Source organism: Eumetopias jubatus, unplaced genomic scaffold, assembly GCF_037043125.1.
Source record: "Eumetopias jubatus isolate StellerSeaLion01/CBP00866 unplaced genomic scaffold, mEumJub1_p1.0 scaffold_10, whole genome shotgun sequence".
In the NCBI taxonomy this organism is placed as follows: Eukaryota; Metazoa; Chordata; class Mammalia; order Carnivora; family Otariidae; genus Eumetopias; species Eumetopias jubatus.
Window position 1 is genome coordinate 25,137,633 of NW_028274816.1, and position 16,340 is coordinate 25,153,972.

General features: G+C 49.0%; 1 protein-coding gene across 4 annotated transcripts in view; it reads left to right on the forward strand.

Annotated features, from left to right (window-relative positions):
* The window catches only part of ZFHX3 (zinc finger homeobox 3), a 245,159-nt gene that overhangs the window by 145,340 nt on the left and 83,479 nt on the right, over positions 1–16,340 (forward strand). For all 4 annotated transcript variants that reach the window (XM_088027462.1, XM_088027463.1, XM_028092199.2 and 1 more), the window contains one exon: positions 1,683–1,914. In XM_088027462.1, coding sequence (XP_087883588.1) covers positions 1,683–1,914 — 232 coding nt within the window. The remainder of the gene's footprint in view (positions 1–1,682; positions 1,915–16,340) is intronic.

The following is a 16,340-nucleotide window of genomic DNA, read 5'->3' on the forward strand; positions in this document are numbered from 1 at the left end:
AGGCTCAAACGTGCTTCCAGAATTTTCATCCTTTTCCAGTGAGCAAAACATATACCCATCAGCACCTGAGCCTCAGAGCTGTGTCATTTGATAGGAAGTGCTGGTAGGGCCACTCCGGTATTTTTAATATTGGGTGGAGTGCAGGGCACTCTGACTGCTCTGCCTTCTCAGGGTCTCAGATTATAATCTGGATAAGAAGGCTGTCCAAGCAGGATGAGCAACAGTTTTCAAGACGTGGGCCCTGAATGGGACAAGCGCAGGTCAGAAAGGAGAGGGACAACACAGATTATTTCCAAGGCATCTGTTGTGTCTTCTGTGTAGGTCCTTGGACCAGGCTCTGGGGTTCTGGGAATGTGGGTGCAGAGAAAGGGGGTAATAATGTAAGCACATAAAACACATGATCTGAGTTTCCTCCTCCAAAAGGATGCTGGGGGATAGGAGACCTTGGTTCTGGTTCTCTCTCCGTCTCCCACTAACTAGCTGGGTAACCTTGGATCCTTGACTTAAGTTTTCTGGAATTGTTTCCCCTGCTTTATGTGCAGTCAATGGAAAAATTCCCTCTTCTCCTAAAATGGGTCATTTGTAATGAAGGACGTATCCTTTCTATCCTAGGAGCATGTCACTTCCCCGGTGGTTAGTGAACAGGGCCCATAGCTTTCATCATCTTCTCAGAGAGGCACGAAAAGTTTGTGGATTTTGTCCTTGGATAATCTCTGATTCTCCTCCTGCACACAGAAGTCTGGGGTCCACTAGCTGCTTCCATGACCTCTCCTGTCCTTGCTCCCCTCACTTGAATCCTGTGTGTGCCTGTTGTCTGCCACCTTTGGGTCCTTCTTGTTCTGGAATCGGTACTGTATCTACACAAACACAAGGAAGGGTGTAATTTTGACCATCTGATGCACTACAGCCAAATGACCTTCAGATGTTGACAGGGAACCAGTCTGGAGAAGTTTATTTTTCTGTCATTTTTTTTTTTTTTTTAATCCAAAGGAAAATCTAATTTTAGTTTCTCCACATAGACTGTGGTTCTAAGTATAAAAACTTGACCTGTCATTCCTGTGAAAAAGCCAGACGGCAGCTTTGGCCTTGTGTTAGTGACCTGGGATTCGGTACAGGGAGGGTGACCCTTTGGCGGTCACCTAAAGCAGGGTTTGGCTAACTTTTTCGGCAAAAGGGCTAGATAGTAATAGCTGAGGCTTTGTGGGACGGGCCGTCTCCCTTGCAGCGACTCAAACTCTGGTGCTTTGAAAGCAGAGACTACGCAGATGCGCGGAGGTGGCTGTGTTCGGTTAAAACTTCATTTACAAAAATAGGCAGCAGGTTGGGTTTGGCCTGCGAGCCACTGTTTGCCAGCCCTCGTCTAAGTAAAGCAGGACTCTCTGGAGGGGGGGGGGGGCTTTGATCATCGTGCCGGGAAGACCCGGGTGGCATGGGGAGGGTCCGATCCGTCACCAGCAGCCCTGTGAAAAGCCACGGGGGGGGGGGGCGTGGGGGGGGGCTGGGGAACGCGAGTCCGCCGGCTGCTGGTCCTTGGAGGGAGGTGCGCTGGAGGCGACGGACCCACCCCTCGGAGGGGTCTCAGCGCGGGGCTGCAGCCGGTCCGGGGTGGGCGCGCGGGGCAGTGGCAGTGGCGGGCTCCGAGGGGCTTACCCACAGCGTGTCCCGCTCCTCTGTCCTCGCAGCACCTGCAGCAGCACGAGAGCGGAGTGGAGGGCGAGAGCTGCTCCTACCACTGCGTACTGTGCAACTACTCCACCAAGGCCAAGCTCAACCTCCTCCAGCACGTGCGCTCCATGAAGCACCAGCGCAGCGAGAGCCTGCGCAAGCTGCAGCGGCTGCAGAAGGGCCTCCCAGAGGAGGACGAGGACCTGGGGCAGATCTTCACCATCCGCAGGTGCCCCTCCACCGAGCCGGGTGAGTGGTCTTGCGGGCCCGGGAGGCCGGGGGTGGGGGGCAGCCTGTGGCTGGCCGCTGCCGGTTCTCGTGCCCGTCCCCGACCTCACAGGGGACCCTTGTGTTCCGGGGGGAACCATGGCGAGCATCCTTACCTTTTTTTTTAAACCAAAGGAACTCAGCACCGCTTTTCTTCAGGTGTCACGGGCCGCTTCCCAGGGAACAGGACACCTGGAGATGCTTTGTCCTCTGTCCCCCAGTTCCTCTGGTTCTAGACTCCACGTTCAGTGTGTTGCTTCGGAGGGACATAAAGCAAGTGCTAAATGATCTCAGGCCCGGTGGTAAGAGTGGGCGGTTTGTGGCCCCAGGATTGAACTTCCGAGAGGATCCCATACAGCCAGCGCTTGGTGTAAACGTGTTCACTGGGGGTCGAGGGTGGCTCTGCGAGTCATGGCCCCGCGCCGCCTGCTTGTCTGCCAAGGGTCGGGGCCTTCCGGGGGGACCTCGCCACTTTCTGCCCCCGCCCCGGTCCTGTCCTCCTGCCGCAGGCGCCTCGTTCCAGTCCACGCCCCAGCTCCCCATAGCCTGTCTCCCCGCCATCATCAGACCACCCTCAGAGGCCACCATGGATGTTGGATTTACCCAATCCAGTAGCTACCTGCTAGGCCACCTTCTTTTCTTTCTGTGGTCTCTGGAAGTATCGCCCAGCCCCATCCCACACCTCCCTTCCCTGGGCTCCCAGCCTGTGTTTCTCTCTTGTCCTCCTGCTTTTCATGAGCATCCTTCCATGCCTGTCCCTGGCTTGCGGTCCGCAGTCTGCCCCACATGCTAACGTCAGCTGGGCATTAGGCCCTGGCCTTTGGCTCCCGGGCTTTTAAAGCTTTGCTCTCCCGGCGTTACCAGATGCCGTCACGTAGCTCCCTGGATTTCTCCTTGGTGCCACGGCATAGACTCTGAGCTCACCACTGTCCTCTCCAGACTTATTCTCCTGGTGGCATGCTGTTAAACCGGCCGGCCACACCAGAGACTCAGGGCTTTCCTTCATCCGCCCATCACCCGCTGCACCGTTTGCCACCGAGCTGTAGTGGACCAGTGGGGTTTTTCATCTTAATTTTACCAAATTTCACATTTTTATAGTTTCTAAAGGCAACAAGTTATAGAAATGTAATGAAAAAATGGCATGACCCTCCCTCTCCCACATACCCTTGCCCAGAGCAATAGCTTTCAACTTCCACTTGTTTCTTTTGCTACTCTTGTTATTTCCATATTTCTCAATGTGCTTCTACTACCGTTTCTTTCTTTCTTTCTTTCTTTTTTTTATGTTTTAGACATTCCCTGTTGGCTTTCTACTCTGAAAGGTGAGGATTTCACTAGTACACCATTCTACAAATCACACACTCCTCCTCACACACATCCTACCCACAGACTAACACACAGACGCCCCAAACTCCATACACGCACATACACACACACGCCATCCCTCCACCCCCTCCACCATACTCCCCAGCCGCCCCTGCATACCCAGTCTTCCCCTCCCTCCGTCTTCCATGATGATTAAATAATAATTTGGGGTTATATTAATATTCAGTGTTTTCGTTATTCTGACTCTATAAATATTAATCACCGCTGAGCCATGTAGAGTTTTATAATTTCATTTACCTTCTTGTACAACTTTTTATTTTCTAGGTACTAGAAATGATTAATTCATGGCTAGCCCTCTGCCAGAGTAGACATTTCCTAATCTCTGAAGGCCCTGCCAGATCAGTTGCTCTCTCAGCTTCGTTCTTTCCTGGAGGTGTCCCTCCTGACCCCTGTGCCCCCTGCCCTGCCCCCATCCCACAGCTGCTCCTTTGCTCTTTTTTTTTTTTCCCAAGTAAATGAAACGACCGGATATCCGGAAGTGGGAGACTATGTCTTCCCTGCTGGAGTAGCTGAGGTTTCATTATCACCATGGAAAGGCCAGTCTTCCTGGCAGGCTGGGTGAATCATTTCTTCGGGAACCAGGCTCATTTCTTGGGTACCAGGATAATTTTTGTCACCTCTGGGTCACTGCAAAACTGTCCTTTCCCGTTTGATTTTCAAATGCCCCTGCTGGTTAAAGTTCACGTGTCGTAATCTCCGGGGCTTCCGCTTGGTGTGTGTGCACATCTCTCCGTGTGTGTGCTCTCAGGAGCGGGGGATGAGACCGGCGCCCACAGACCCATCTGTCCCCTTGTGCCATCTGGCTGTGGGGGTCCCCGTCCTCCACATTTTGGCCTCTGTGTGATCCTGCCGTTCCCATTATTTTGCTGTAAAGTCGTTTTACAGGATTCTCCTTCCTCCACCCAGACCTATTTATTTCAGGGTTGGGTTTTTCGTTGTTGTTGTTTTTAAATTTTTTTTTCTTTTTCTTTTTTCTTTCTTTCTTTCTTTTTTTTTTTTTGCCAGCTCTGCACACATCATTGTTTTAATCTTCTGTTAAAAGCTGGTCCCTTTCGCCCTTCAATTCTTTCTTTCACTCTACTCAGAATTCCCTTTTTATTAATGAGGTGCCCCAAACTAAATAGTGTACAGCTGCCATTTCACCCGGGGTCTATGGACTGGAACAAACAGTTCCCTGTTTTATAATGTAATACTTCTATTTATGCAGTCTGCTCTGGAATTGCTTTCTTACACCATTGCCTTCTGGGTTTCTCTCGTTTAATGCGTATTAGGAGTTATTTTTCCCCCTGAAGTGTATGAGCAACTTTAGTCTAGATGATAGACTTCCTTTCTGTATTTCAAAATCCTTTTGTATTGTCTTTGGCCTGAAGTCATGTTTTTGCTCTCCATCCTCCTCCCTCCCCACCCTGCGCCCTCCCTCCTCCCACTCGCGCTCCAGCTACGTCCCTACTCCTCAGTCATGACAGAAGGACAAATTATTAGGTAATATTCACATTGACATTAAAAGTAACTGGGTGCCCTTTCAGAAACCCCTTTATGACAACTCATCTTAAAATATATCCTCCCTCCCCCGAGGGATTGGCTTTTAACTTCTTGAAAGAATGTTTTTTAAGAAAAGGGACATTGTGGACCTCACAGAATGAAGACACCGAAGGTCATCAACTTCAAATTTATCAGCAGAGACTTGATCCTATATTCCCGGTTTTCTCTTCTCTCACGTAAGGGTCAGGACATTAATCTTCAGCGGGAAACGTCGTTCGTGTGGCGTAAGGAAGCCTCGGGGAGTCTTTGAGCACCTTTTGGGGACTCTGCTTGTTCTGACTGTGAGCTGCATGTAACTGGTGTGCTGTTTAGAGTTTTCTCTACTGGCCTCCTGTCAACATCTCGTTAAAGGACGGTGGTCTTTCTTCCCTCCTCTCCTCCTCTGCTGTCCACGCACCAGAAAGTTTTACAGCAGAAATCCCTTTCTTTTCTTCTCTGAGCTCCGTCTGCTGTCCCCTTCTGCAGGTACCCAGACTTCCCTTGCTGCGGCTGGTGGAGAGAACACTAGAAGAGTTTCTTCCCGATGGTGGACAAACACAGCCTTTCAAATTTTACCTGTTCCCTTAAGTCAGTATGTTTTCCGGTCAGTCCAGCTTACTGCATAGTCTGCCAACCCAGGTGAATTTGGAAGTATGGAGAAGGAAACACTGGAGGTCTCCGCTGCCCTTCACCTCTTTGTGGTCGTGGTCAGGGTTCACCCCTGTCACCGATCATGTAACCCCCAGAGAGGCCTCATGGCCAGACATAAACCATCTAGGTCCTGCCCTGCACCAGAGGGCCAAGTCTCGGTTGTTGGAGGTGCGCTCATAATTAGGCTACTGTCCCCTACGTGGTCCTGCGTGGGGTTAAGCTTTACCCTTACGTCGGTGGGTGAGCCACGTCCTGTATTGTATCATCTTTAACCCAGTGTGACAGTTTTGTGGTTATGCTTGCCACCCTCACCCCCACAGTAGAGAGGCAGACAGACAGACAGACAGACACACAGTGGGCCTTCCCATTTAAAAAACGACTTGGAAATACACAGCTCAGAGCAGAGGGAGTAACTTAAACAGGTGAGGTCTCCCTCCACCTCCCAGTCTCCCCTGGCCTGGTTGTGTGGTTGTTGACTTGAGTGTATGTTCTGCAAGACCAAGTAGTGTCTGGACTTTGTTGCGATTTGGTCTTCTCATTTTATCCGCACAAGCAGGTAGAGGTAGAGAAAGCCCGTTGTTAGGTGCTGACACACTGGGTTATGTCTCTCAGTTCCTGTCACTGGCTGTTTACTTCCCCTTAGTTGACCAGGAGCTCTTGAAAGATGGAAAGCGCTCGTAGGTGGGTCATGTGTAGGATCGGCTTCCCTCTTTGCTTATTAAAAAGGCATTTCTGGCTCCCAGGTAAAACTGTAGTTAATTTCACTCTATCGGTGCCCCAAGCTTCAAGGAGACAAAGAGGCCCTTTGTGCTCCTGCTGTCCGCCTGCCTTCTCCTCTTCCTCCTCTTCCGTGTTTTTCAGTCTCACCCTTGCCTTCACTACTTTTTCCTTCACATAGTCCTAGATCTCCAAACTTTGCCGAGATGTAATTGAACGGTTCTTGATCGCATGCCGACTGTGTACAAGACTGTGTGTGAGCGGGGGACGCCGCTGACGTCTCCTCTCATCTCTCCATGCGGATTCCCTGGTCGAGACGCCAGCCCAGGCATTCGAGGTGATCAGATGATGACTCAGATTACAGAGGACACAACTGTTGGGAGTCTCAGAGAATATTTTGTTTGGGGCGGAAGCTGGCATCCCCCTTTACTGACCCATCTTTGGCGCTCAAGGTCGTGAATTCCTGGGGTCAGAAGGCAGGGGCCGGCCAAGTGATGACGGGGATCTGGTGACAACCCGTACTGAAACACTCACTGGCTTCCCTTGATGGATTATTTTTTCAAATCAACTTTCAGGAAGGTTTGCTGAACTCCTACAGCTTAAGAGAGTAAGAAAATGTTCTCTCTTCAACTGTCTCATTTTGTTCTGTTTTTATTTTTCTAAAATTGGCATAAGGCTGCCCTTCATACTAAGTATGAAGTATATCTTTTTTTTTTCATAAGTAGCTAAATTATATGCAATTTTAGTGTAATTTTCCCCATAGCACTGATACATGTTACGGCCAGTTCTGTAATTCTGAAGCATTGTTTTTGTGAAACCAAACAGCAATGTTCTTTCTTTTTCCCTTTTTGCTGTGTCTTGTTGATGGGACTTGGGGAAGGCACAGGGACAACATATTTCTAACTAAAGACGTTGCACGTAAAAGCACATCAAACACATTGGAGTGAAATTTAAAGCACTTATGGAGGAGTGGAGAAAATGTGACTTTATCTGTCTTAAATATATTCTCTGATAAGGACTGTATAGACAATAGGATTGTAAACTTCAGTGTGCTTTTGGGAAAGATGCTTTACAACACACGGATAAAGAGAGATCATGATGGATCAGCACGAAGGAGAGTATGATATTGTTAAAGGAAAAAATGGACTTTATGGCGTACTGTGATTTGGTTCTGTTCATTTGATTACCTTGCTTCTCTTTTTGAAAAGTATTTTTCTTAAAGCTTTGAAAGCTTTGAAATAAACAAAAGTTTGTAATTCAGGTCTCTGGCTGCTTCAGGGGTGGGATCTACTTCTGTGGAGTCTGATAGAGCGTCAGGCACATGGCAAGAGCTCACGTATCCATGGTGCTTGTAGATAAAGACACCAGTGCAGTTACTCACAGTATACCAAGGAGTAAGTCTTGGTTGTCTTTTGTTCATGGAGATAGTTTGCTGTTTGTCACTGGAAAGCATCTGTAGTTTGATTACTGTCTGATTCTCTTGCATTTTGCATCTACGTGGAAAGGACAGGAGGAGTTCTTAGGGTGTACACGGTCTTGTTTTTCTGTTGGAACAGAGTTCCTGATTTGCCTTAATTAGTCCTCTAACAATCTACAAAGGTCAGCGCCAATTGCCTGTTCATTTACATTTGTAATTGTGATGGCTTCTGATTACATATTCCTCGTCTCAGTCCTTCCTCTAAGTATATGCTAGTGTGTCCTCCCCTCTCCTTCCTCGCATACCCCCCCCACACCCGCCAGACCAGTGTGGAAGCCAAGGATCTGACTCTTCAGACAAGAAACCTTTGTGGTGACGGCCCAGCCTGCTCTCGAACTTCAGTGTCTGTTACGGAAAGGCATCTTTGAGAGGCTGTTGCTTCTAAGTTAGGAATATAATGAAGCCAGAGTCAGGGAAATTACGTTGATACCAGGCAAGAAATCTGAGAGCCATTATCTTGGAGCCTTCTTGAACTGGGTAATTAAGGGCAATTAAACTTTTCTGTTTGCTCTCTGCAAAATAAGCTAATGATCTGGTCTGTTGGAAGGTGAACACGTGCAAAGCCCAGTTTCGCTGCTCTCCTGTGCTCCTGGTCTGGAAGGGTCTCTCTAAAGAGGATGGGACATCACCATAGTAGTCGCCTGGGCAGTGGGTCCAGAGCCTCCAACCTCCCGTGTCATCTATTTCTTCTCTGTCTTCTCCAGGAGACACTAACATCCACACCAAGACACTGACCTTTTTAGAAATTATTCAAAACCTATTCTAGATCTGCCATTCACTAGTTGATTTGTTTTTATGGAATGTTCAAAGCTTCTAGGGATGTGTTTATTTGTCTTACTTCAGTATAAACCACTGGAGCACACGTTGCCCCAGACAGCGGGCTGTCCCTGTGGCTGCACACTGCTGGACCGGTTAGCCTTGCTCTTGGTTGGTGGCTCTCAGTTGTCCTGCATCCCGTCCTCTTGGGTAGGTAGCAGTGTGTGCCCTCACGGCCACCCAGTGTGACCCACTCTGAGAGGCAGCAGCATCATGGCCACTGCCTTCTAGGGAGGCTGCTACTAAGGGGCACTGCAAGAAAAAAAAAAGAAAAGAAAAAAGGCACCTGCTGGTGGTTATTGGAATTAGAGTTGTGTGTGTGTGTGTGTGTGTGTGTGTGTGTGTTTTGAGGGTCAGCATTGGGTGGTGCCCTGTTGAAGGGCATGCTCGAGAGCCCCAAAACACAGGAACCCCCAGGGGAGACTTAGAATGACATATCACACCAAGTGTTACTTTAGTGAAACCTGTATGCCAACTCACCTCTGCAAAGGGGTATCCAAGGAATCTGAAAGTGTGCACCTTGACCTTGAGGAGAACATGGATGGCTACCCAGTGAGGGGGTGTTTTTGCTGCTTTGGGGGCTGGAGTTCTGTGCCTGGATTTCATTTGAGGAGAGGGGCCTTGTGGTGACCACTGTCTCAGGAAACAGCCCTGTCATGTGTGCAGATCCCTCATCCCAGCTTCTGCACTTAATACCTCTTGTGTTGCCCAAATGTATTTTTCAAGAGAAAATAATGACTTGTATTTGTCTTGCCTTTAGAAATGTGCAAAGAATCCATTTCTTGGGCTACTTAGGTTCTATATTAAACTTGTTCCTGACCTTGGTTGGGGGCCAGGGAGGAAACTAGAACATGCATCCCTTTGCTTACAGAAATAGCTCAAAGGCTTCTCAGACTTAGAGATGTTAAGGAACCCCCTTCAAACTGTGACCCAATTATGAGAATTATAGCCACATATGATTTTTTTTTTTTAAACATCAACTAGGAGTGAAAAGTTTTCTGTCCTTGCAAATCAGTGTAAGCACTGCCCATAGTTCCCTGATTGTTGGGTCCCTGGGTCCCTCGAGAGCCGCAAGGGAACTTCTCCAGATACGTTGCCTGCCTGTCCAGTATGGCCTCTGTGGCCACATGGGGCTGTTCAGGCTTAAATCCAATTAAAGTCAAATGAAAATTTAAAATTCAGTTTCTCTGTCATACTAGCCAGATTTCAGGTGCTTAATGGGACACGTGGCTTATGGCTACCTTGGTGGACAGTACAGATTTATAGAATAATTGAGAAAGTTCTTTTGGGCAGGGCTGGGACCCTCCCTGGGATCCCTCAGATTTCGGGCAGGCCCAGGCTGGCTTTGAGCTGCGTTTTCTAAAACGTTCTTTGGCTTCCATTTTAAAGAACATGGTGCCCACCCCCTACCTGCTTTCTGCCAGGCCGGGTGGGCATGTTCTTTATTGCTTTCCCATCTCTCTCTCTCTGCTACCTTTTCTCCGTATGAGAGCAGTATGCTTTAGAGAGGCATGTAAGCCTCTTAGCAGTGTTGAGGGAGTTTGATCGGGCTTTCTAAAGATGCGTCTTTCAGAGTGCATGTTGAAGGGCTTTTTATAGTCTGTACCTCAAGACTATCTTGAGACCTTTGGTGTATATGTTAACAAAAGGAGCTATTGATTGCTTTTAAAAGATCCTTGACCTTTGCTTCAGTTAGAATATTAAAAATTGGACAGTGTATGATTTTTCTTGGAAGAGACCCGTTGTTTTAACTTAAAATTTTATCCCAAACTGTCGTCTTCTCATGAAGTCGGGAAAAAAAAAAAAAGAATCTGTGCTCTTTTCTTCCACTGTTTTGAGTGGTTTAAAATCCTGAGCTTAGGACAGAGTTTTCCCTTCTGGACCACCTTAGTTTGCTTGGGGCTGCCGTAACAAAATACCACGGACAGAGTGGCTTAACTAAGAGAAATTGGTTTTCTTGACGTTCAGAGGCCGGAAGTCCAAGATCCAGTTATTGGCAGGTTTGGTTTCCCCCGAGGCCTCTGTCCTCAGCTTGTAGGCAGCCGCCTCCTGTTCTCACGTGGCCTTTCCTCTGCGTCCCTCTCCCTGGCATCTGTGTGTGTGTCTTATAAGGACACCAGTCAGACTGGTTCAGGGCCCACCCGAACAGCCTCCTTTGACTTGATCACTGTTTCAAAGGCCTTTGTCTCCAAAGACACTCACATCTGAGCAGCTGAAGGGTTAGGGCTTCAACATAGGAATTTGGGGGGGGAACACAATTCAGTCTGTAACTTGGGCTTTCTGAGGATATCCGAGGCCTGTTTCATGTTCCTTTTTACGTGGTCTTGATGTGGAGGGAGGGTAGGAGTGGAGGTGGACACGGGGGTGAAGGGAAGTCGAGGAGACGCAGGACGTCAGTCCCTCCCAGCGCCCCCACAGCTTCCAGCCTCCATCCTCACTGAGGCCCCCGGCCTGTGAGGAAGCAGAGCCAGCTCCTTGGAAGGGGACGCCAGAGGGAGGCAGAAGTGCTGGAGGAAACTTGTCAGCTCTGGGGAGGGGTCGGAGCACCATGCCCACTGAGCCCAAGTCACCATCTTTTCTCGCCTGTCCTGACACAGCCTCCACTCAAACCTCCTCCTGGGGGGACCCCGGGGAACCACCAGCCAGCCCTGTGCAGCGATATTCTCATGCCCGTGAAACCTGACAGTCTCAGCGTCAATAAAACTTACCCTTGTTGGGTGCTCCAGCGAGCTGGTTGTGTCGATGTGTGCGGGAGGGATTTATAGCCATAGTGACTCCTTACTGTTGCCCATTGGTGCTTTCAGGGGCAAGCAGAACTCATGGGATTTGTGGACAATGTTGGGTAGCCCTGGGTTTTTGGTTTTGTTTTTTGTTTGTTTGTTTTTATTTTGCTCTGGTTGGGGTAAATGCCCCCAGGGCCTTGCCGTATTCTATGACCTGTTAGGGCAGACGATTCTATATGGTGTGAATTGGTTGGGGTTCCGTCCAAAGCATTTGGATTGCTGGAAGTACCTGAAGGACTTGTTATTCTTTGCTTTTACCTTACTCCACATTGGATACTCCATGCTTGACATTATCTAAAGACCCCAGTGCAGAGGTTTTCACCTTAATAACTTTCATTTAGGGCCTATCCCCATGTGTCCATAGGGTGGGCACATCCTCCTTCCCAATTCTGATCTTTCCAAATGTGAGCCTGGGATGCAGGCTTCCAAGCCAACCTCCAGAAGGGCTTTCCTTTCCTGCAGCGGTGTAAAGCACAGCCAAGTGTAGATATCTCAAGTCTCTAGGTGCCCCGTGTTCTGGGCTGTCTGTGCTCAGTGCCTCATGTGCCTAGCGGCTGCCATATTGGACACTACAGAGAGCAGAAGAAAGTTCTCATGGACAATGCAGCTCCAGACAGCAGCTAAGCTGGGAGTTGGAGCCAAGGAAGGCTCAGGGCAGTGCTCTGCCCTCTGTGTCTTCCCTCCTTGCTGTGGGTTGACTGACTCATCCAAGGAATAAGTAGCACTTTGCCTCAGAGACAGGGGTTTTCATATCTAGAAGGGAATGTGGTCCATTGCACGATTCTCAGTGTGGAAGTGAAGAAACCCATTAAGACTGAGACGAGCAAAGGGGCAACAGTTATCTGTGACTCTGCATGCTTCGGAGTGCAAGCCTGGGTCTTCTCGGATGCTTGGCGGTAATTTACTTGGTTTTCCCAACTTTCAGAGTCCTTTGTGATTTTCTTGTGTGAGTCAGTTCCAAAAGCATTGAGAAAGCCCAAGGAGTGAAGAGGGCAGCTCTAATCCAGTCAGCTGGGGCAGGGGTCTTTACTCGAGTGGTTCCAGCCTGTCACCGGAGCCTTGTGAGGCCCTGATGTGAGGAGGATGCGGCCCCGCCCTTGGCCATGCAAACTGTGTCCACTCCGGGCATTTTTATGGTCTTACAACTGGAATTTTATAACAGACGTTAGCTGGAATTTGGCTTGGTGGGTCTCGAATGATTAACAAAGCAACAACAATGGCTATGTTGGCAATAAAACTCAGAACAAAATGAAAATTGGGCCACAGTTCTTGAAAAAGGGTGGAAAAGGGAAGGTACGAGGGGGAGGAGCAGGTACCGTAGACTTGGGAAATGAAGAGGTAAAGATAAGGCATAGGTAGGGAAAAGACAAGGTTTGAACTTTCTTGGTTTTAGAGAAGAACTACGGCTGGTGAAGAGGGAACTGATTTGAGTCCGGAAGTGGGGTCTGTTAGCCCTGCAAACATGGACGTGTCCTTAGCATGGCTAGGCACCTCTCTAGGCTCTGGGGAGTCTGCCAGAGGAGACAGCGCAGAGTCTGGGCTTCTTCTCGTCGGGGGGTCAGACACCAAATAAACAAATACAGAACATCACGTGTGCAAGGTGCTGTAAAAATAGAGCCAGACAGGGCTGAGTGAGACAGTGGAGTAGTTTTATATAAGGTGCCCCGGAAGAAGTCTCTCTGGGGAGGTGACCCTGGAGCTGAGCGGGAGGATGTGAGTGAGAGCGGTCCTGGCAGGGGCCCAGCAAGCCCAAAGCCCCTCGGCTGGGGTCAGGGCAGGAGGGCAGGCAGAGGGCTGGCGGGGAGGCAGAGGGCGGGGAGATGCCTTTCAGTCAGCCCAATCCCTTGGGCCCTGGCAAGGCATGGGGGTTTGAATTTTGCTCCTGTCAAAATGGGAAGTCATTGGCAAGGTCTGAGACAGGGAGGTGACGGCATGACCGACACTAGTCAGGTTGCTATGGAAATCTTCATGTCCACCATAGTTCAGATGGGAGTTATGTCCCTCCTCATCACCCCGCGGGGCAGCGAAGAAAGGGGTGACTGCAGGTAGAAAGGGCACCACTGACCCTGAACTGCTTAGAGGCTGCTCCTGGGGCTCAGCCTAGCACTTTGGAATCCTCTGCTTTAGCCCAGGGGTCAGCAGCTTTTTTCTCCAAAAACAAAATCCTTAACTGGTGACTCATCGCCTGAGTGTGAAGCACAGGAAAGACTTGTCCTTTTGACTTGAGGATGCGTTGTCTCTGCTACAATGTAAACACCAAGCACAAGAATGAGACCCTGTCTCTGGGCAGGGTGTGTGTGAGGATGACCCAGGCAGAGGACCGGAACCTTTCGTACGCTCCCACCCTCCACCTTCTTTCTGACGTGCGTTCCCGTCCCACAGAGCTCGGTGTGTAAGATTGTGATGTGCATTTCTAGAATGGGAATTTCATTTCACTGCCTGCTACTGTAATCCAAAAAGGGCTCGGTGCCCTAACACCTTTGTTCCCTTGGTGTCCCTGCTGCTGCGTGCCCAGAGGTCCTCAGCCCACTCTGGAAGGGCCAGTGACCCGGCTCTGATGCGCGTGTGTAGCCATCCTTTGACAGACAGGCCTGATCTAATTCCTCAGCCATTTTATTCTCCACGGACATGTGCCCAGACCCCAGGCGGATCAGGGAGACTTCTGCCATACTGTACTGTTTCCTCTGGGCTTTGCTTTAATCAGGAATGTAGAAGAGTGTGTGTGTGTGTGTGTGTGTGTGTGTGTGTGTGTGTGTGTGTGTGTGTGTGTTTCCAGTAGATGGTATGCAGAAACAGGGCTTTGGGTCCCTTTTGTAGGTGTGTGTGTGTGTGTGTGTGTGTGTGTGTGTGTGTGTTTCCAGTAGATGGTATGCAGAAACAGGGCTTTGGGTCCCTTTTGTAGATGTGTGTGTGTGTGTGTGTGTGTGTGTGTGTGTTTCCAGTAGATGGTATGCAGAAACAGGGCTTTGGGTCCCTTTTGTAGGTGTGTGTGTGTGTGTGTGTGTGTGTGTGTGTGTGTGTGTGTTTCCAGTAGATGGTATGCAGAAACAGGGCTTTGGGTCCCTTTTGTAGGTGTGTGTGTGTGTGTGTGTGTGTGTGTGTGTGTGTGTGTGTGTGTGTGTTTCCAGGAGATGGTATGCAGAAACAGGGCTTTGGGTCCCTTTTGTAGGTGTGTGTGTGTGTGTGTGTGTGTGTGTGTGTGTGTGTGTGTGTGTTTCCAGTAGATGGTATGCAGAAACAGGGCTTTGGGTCCCTTTTGTAGATGTGTGTGTGTGTGTGTGTGTGTGTGTGTGTGTGTGTGTGTGTGTTTCCAGGAGATGGTATGCAGAAACAGGGCTTTGGGTCCCTTTTGTAGGGGTGTGTGTGTGTGTGTGTGTGTGTGTGTGTGTGTTTCCAGTAGATGGTATGCAGAAACAGGGCTTTGGGTCCCTTTTGTAGGTGTGTGTGTGTGTGTGTGTGTGTGTGTGTGTGTGTGTGTGTGTGTGTTTCCAGGAGATGGTATGCAGAAACAGGGCTTTGGGTCCCTTTTGTAGATGTGTGTGTGTGTGTGTGTGTGTGTGTGTGTGTGTGTTTCCAGTAGATGGTATGCAGAAACAGGGCTTTGGGTCCCTTTTGTAGGTGTGTGTGTGTGTGTGTGTGTGTGTGTGTGTGTTTCCAGTAGATGGTATGCAGAAACAGGGCTTTGGGTCCCTTTTGTAGATGTGTGTGTGTGTGTGTGTGTGTGTGTGTGTGTGTGTGTGTGTGTGTGTGTGTGTGTTTCCAGTAGATGGTATGCAGAAACAGGGCTTTGGGTCCCTTTTGTAAGACAGGTTTTACATGGCTAATTGGGACATAGTGACTCTTTTTCAGTAACTGTTTTAGCGTCCCCCTCCTCTTAGGATTGTCAGGCTCATGTTGAAAGACCCCTAGAGGGAAGGATGTTGGTATATATCTCGGATATTTGAAAAGAATTTTTCAACCACACCTGGCTGCCGTGTGTGAGGACAGATTTAATTTATTTTAAAAATCTGGCCACAGGCAGCCTTTCTGTTTGTTTCTCTAAGGGGGGGAGTGGCTGGGAAGAGCAGCAGCAAGCTTTATGGTTTGCGTTTGTTTTCTTCCAGATTTGACCAGCCAGCAGAAGAGAGATTATCTCTAAAGGATATGAAAGGTTTAATCATTTTAATTTTGTTTTTATTAAAGTTTATCATAACTTTTTTTTTCCCCCCAACGTGCCCGGGTAGAACAGAAGGGAGAGAAGAGGAGGTAACATAAATATACACAAACCCTCAAGCATTTGGTTAATAAAACTCTAATGGGCGGCACCACGTGGGGAGGAAGTGGTTGGAAGGCTGGGGACAGCAGGCTGACCAGGGCACGCTGTGACAACACCGAAATGTGAGAGCAAGCGCCCACTGTTGTCTTATTCTCTCTTGGTTCTCAAGTGCCAAGACCCCTAAGCCAGTTCTAGCCGAAGAAGTCTAAATTTACAGAGAACAAGAGAATTCGCTTCTAGACTGCTCTAGCCCTTTACCGTAACAATGAAATATTTGCACCCAGATCATCTGAAGACTTGCTTTAGGCCAAAACCTCTGATACTGTGTGCTGGCGTTTTAGGAAACATCAGTAGTCTTTAGTTTCTGAGTAGGAAGACTGTCCCATAAATTATGGTAAAACAGAGTACGTAGGATCCTGGTTTCACAGGACTTCTGGCTCATTTTCCCTTTCGGCCAGTAAAGTAAGCTTGTTTCAAAAGTGAATGCATTTGTCTGGCATCGCCTGGGTGTGGCCTGGAGGCACCACGGGCCCAGCGCCGTCTTCCCGCTCCTCCGTGGCTCTGAAACTCTGCAGGAGCACGAGTGTTTGGAATCCTGGTGCCGAGACTAGTCAGGCCGTGGCATCCCCTGAGAATGATGAAATCGCGTTCGCCGTTCCGTTCTCACGAAGGCTGGAAGCTTGACTTGCACACTTCAGCCGTTGTTTTAAGCAGTAGGATTAAAGCATTGTCATCTCGTTAAACCTGACTTAAGCAGGTAGTTCACTGAGCCCTAATATATACCAGTCTTGAAGTTTGGGCTACA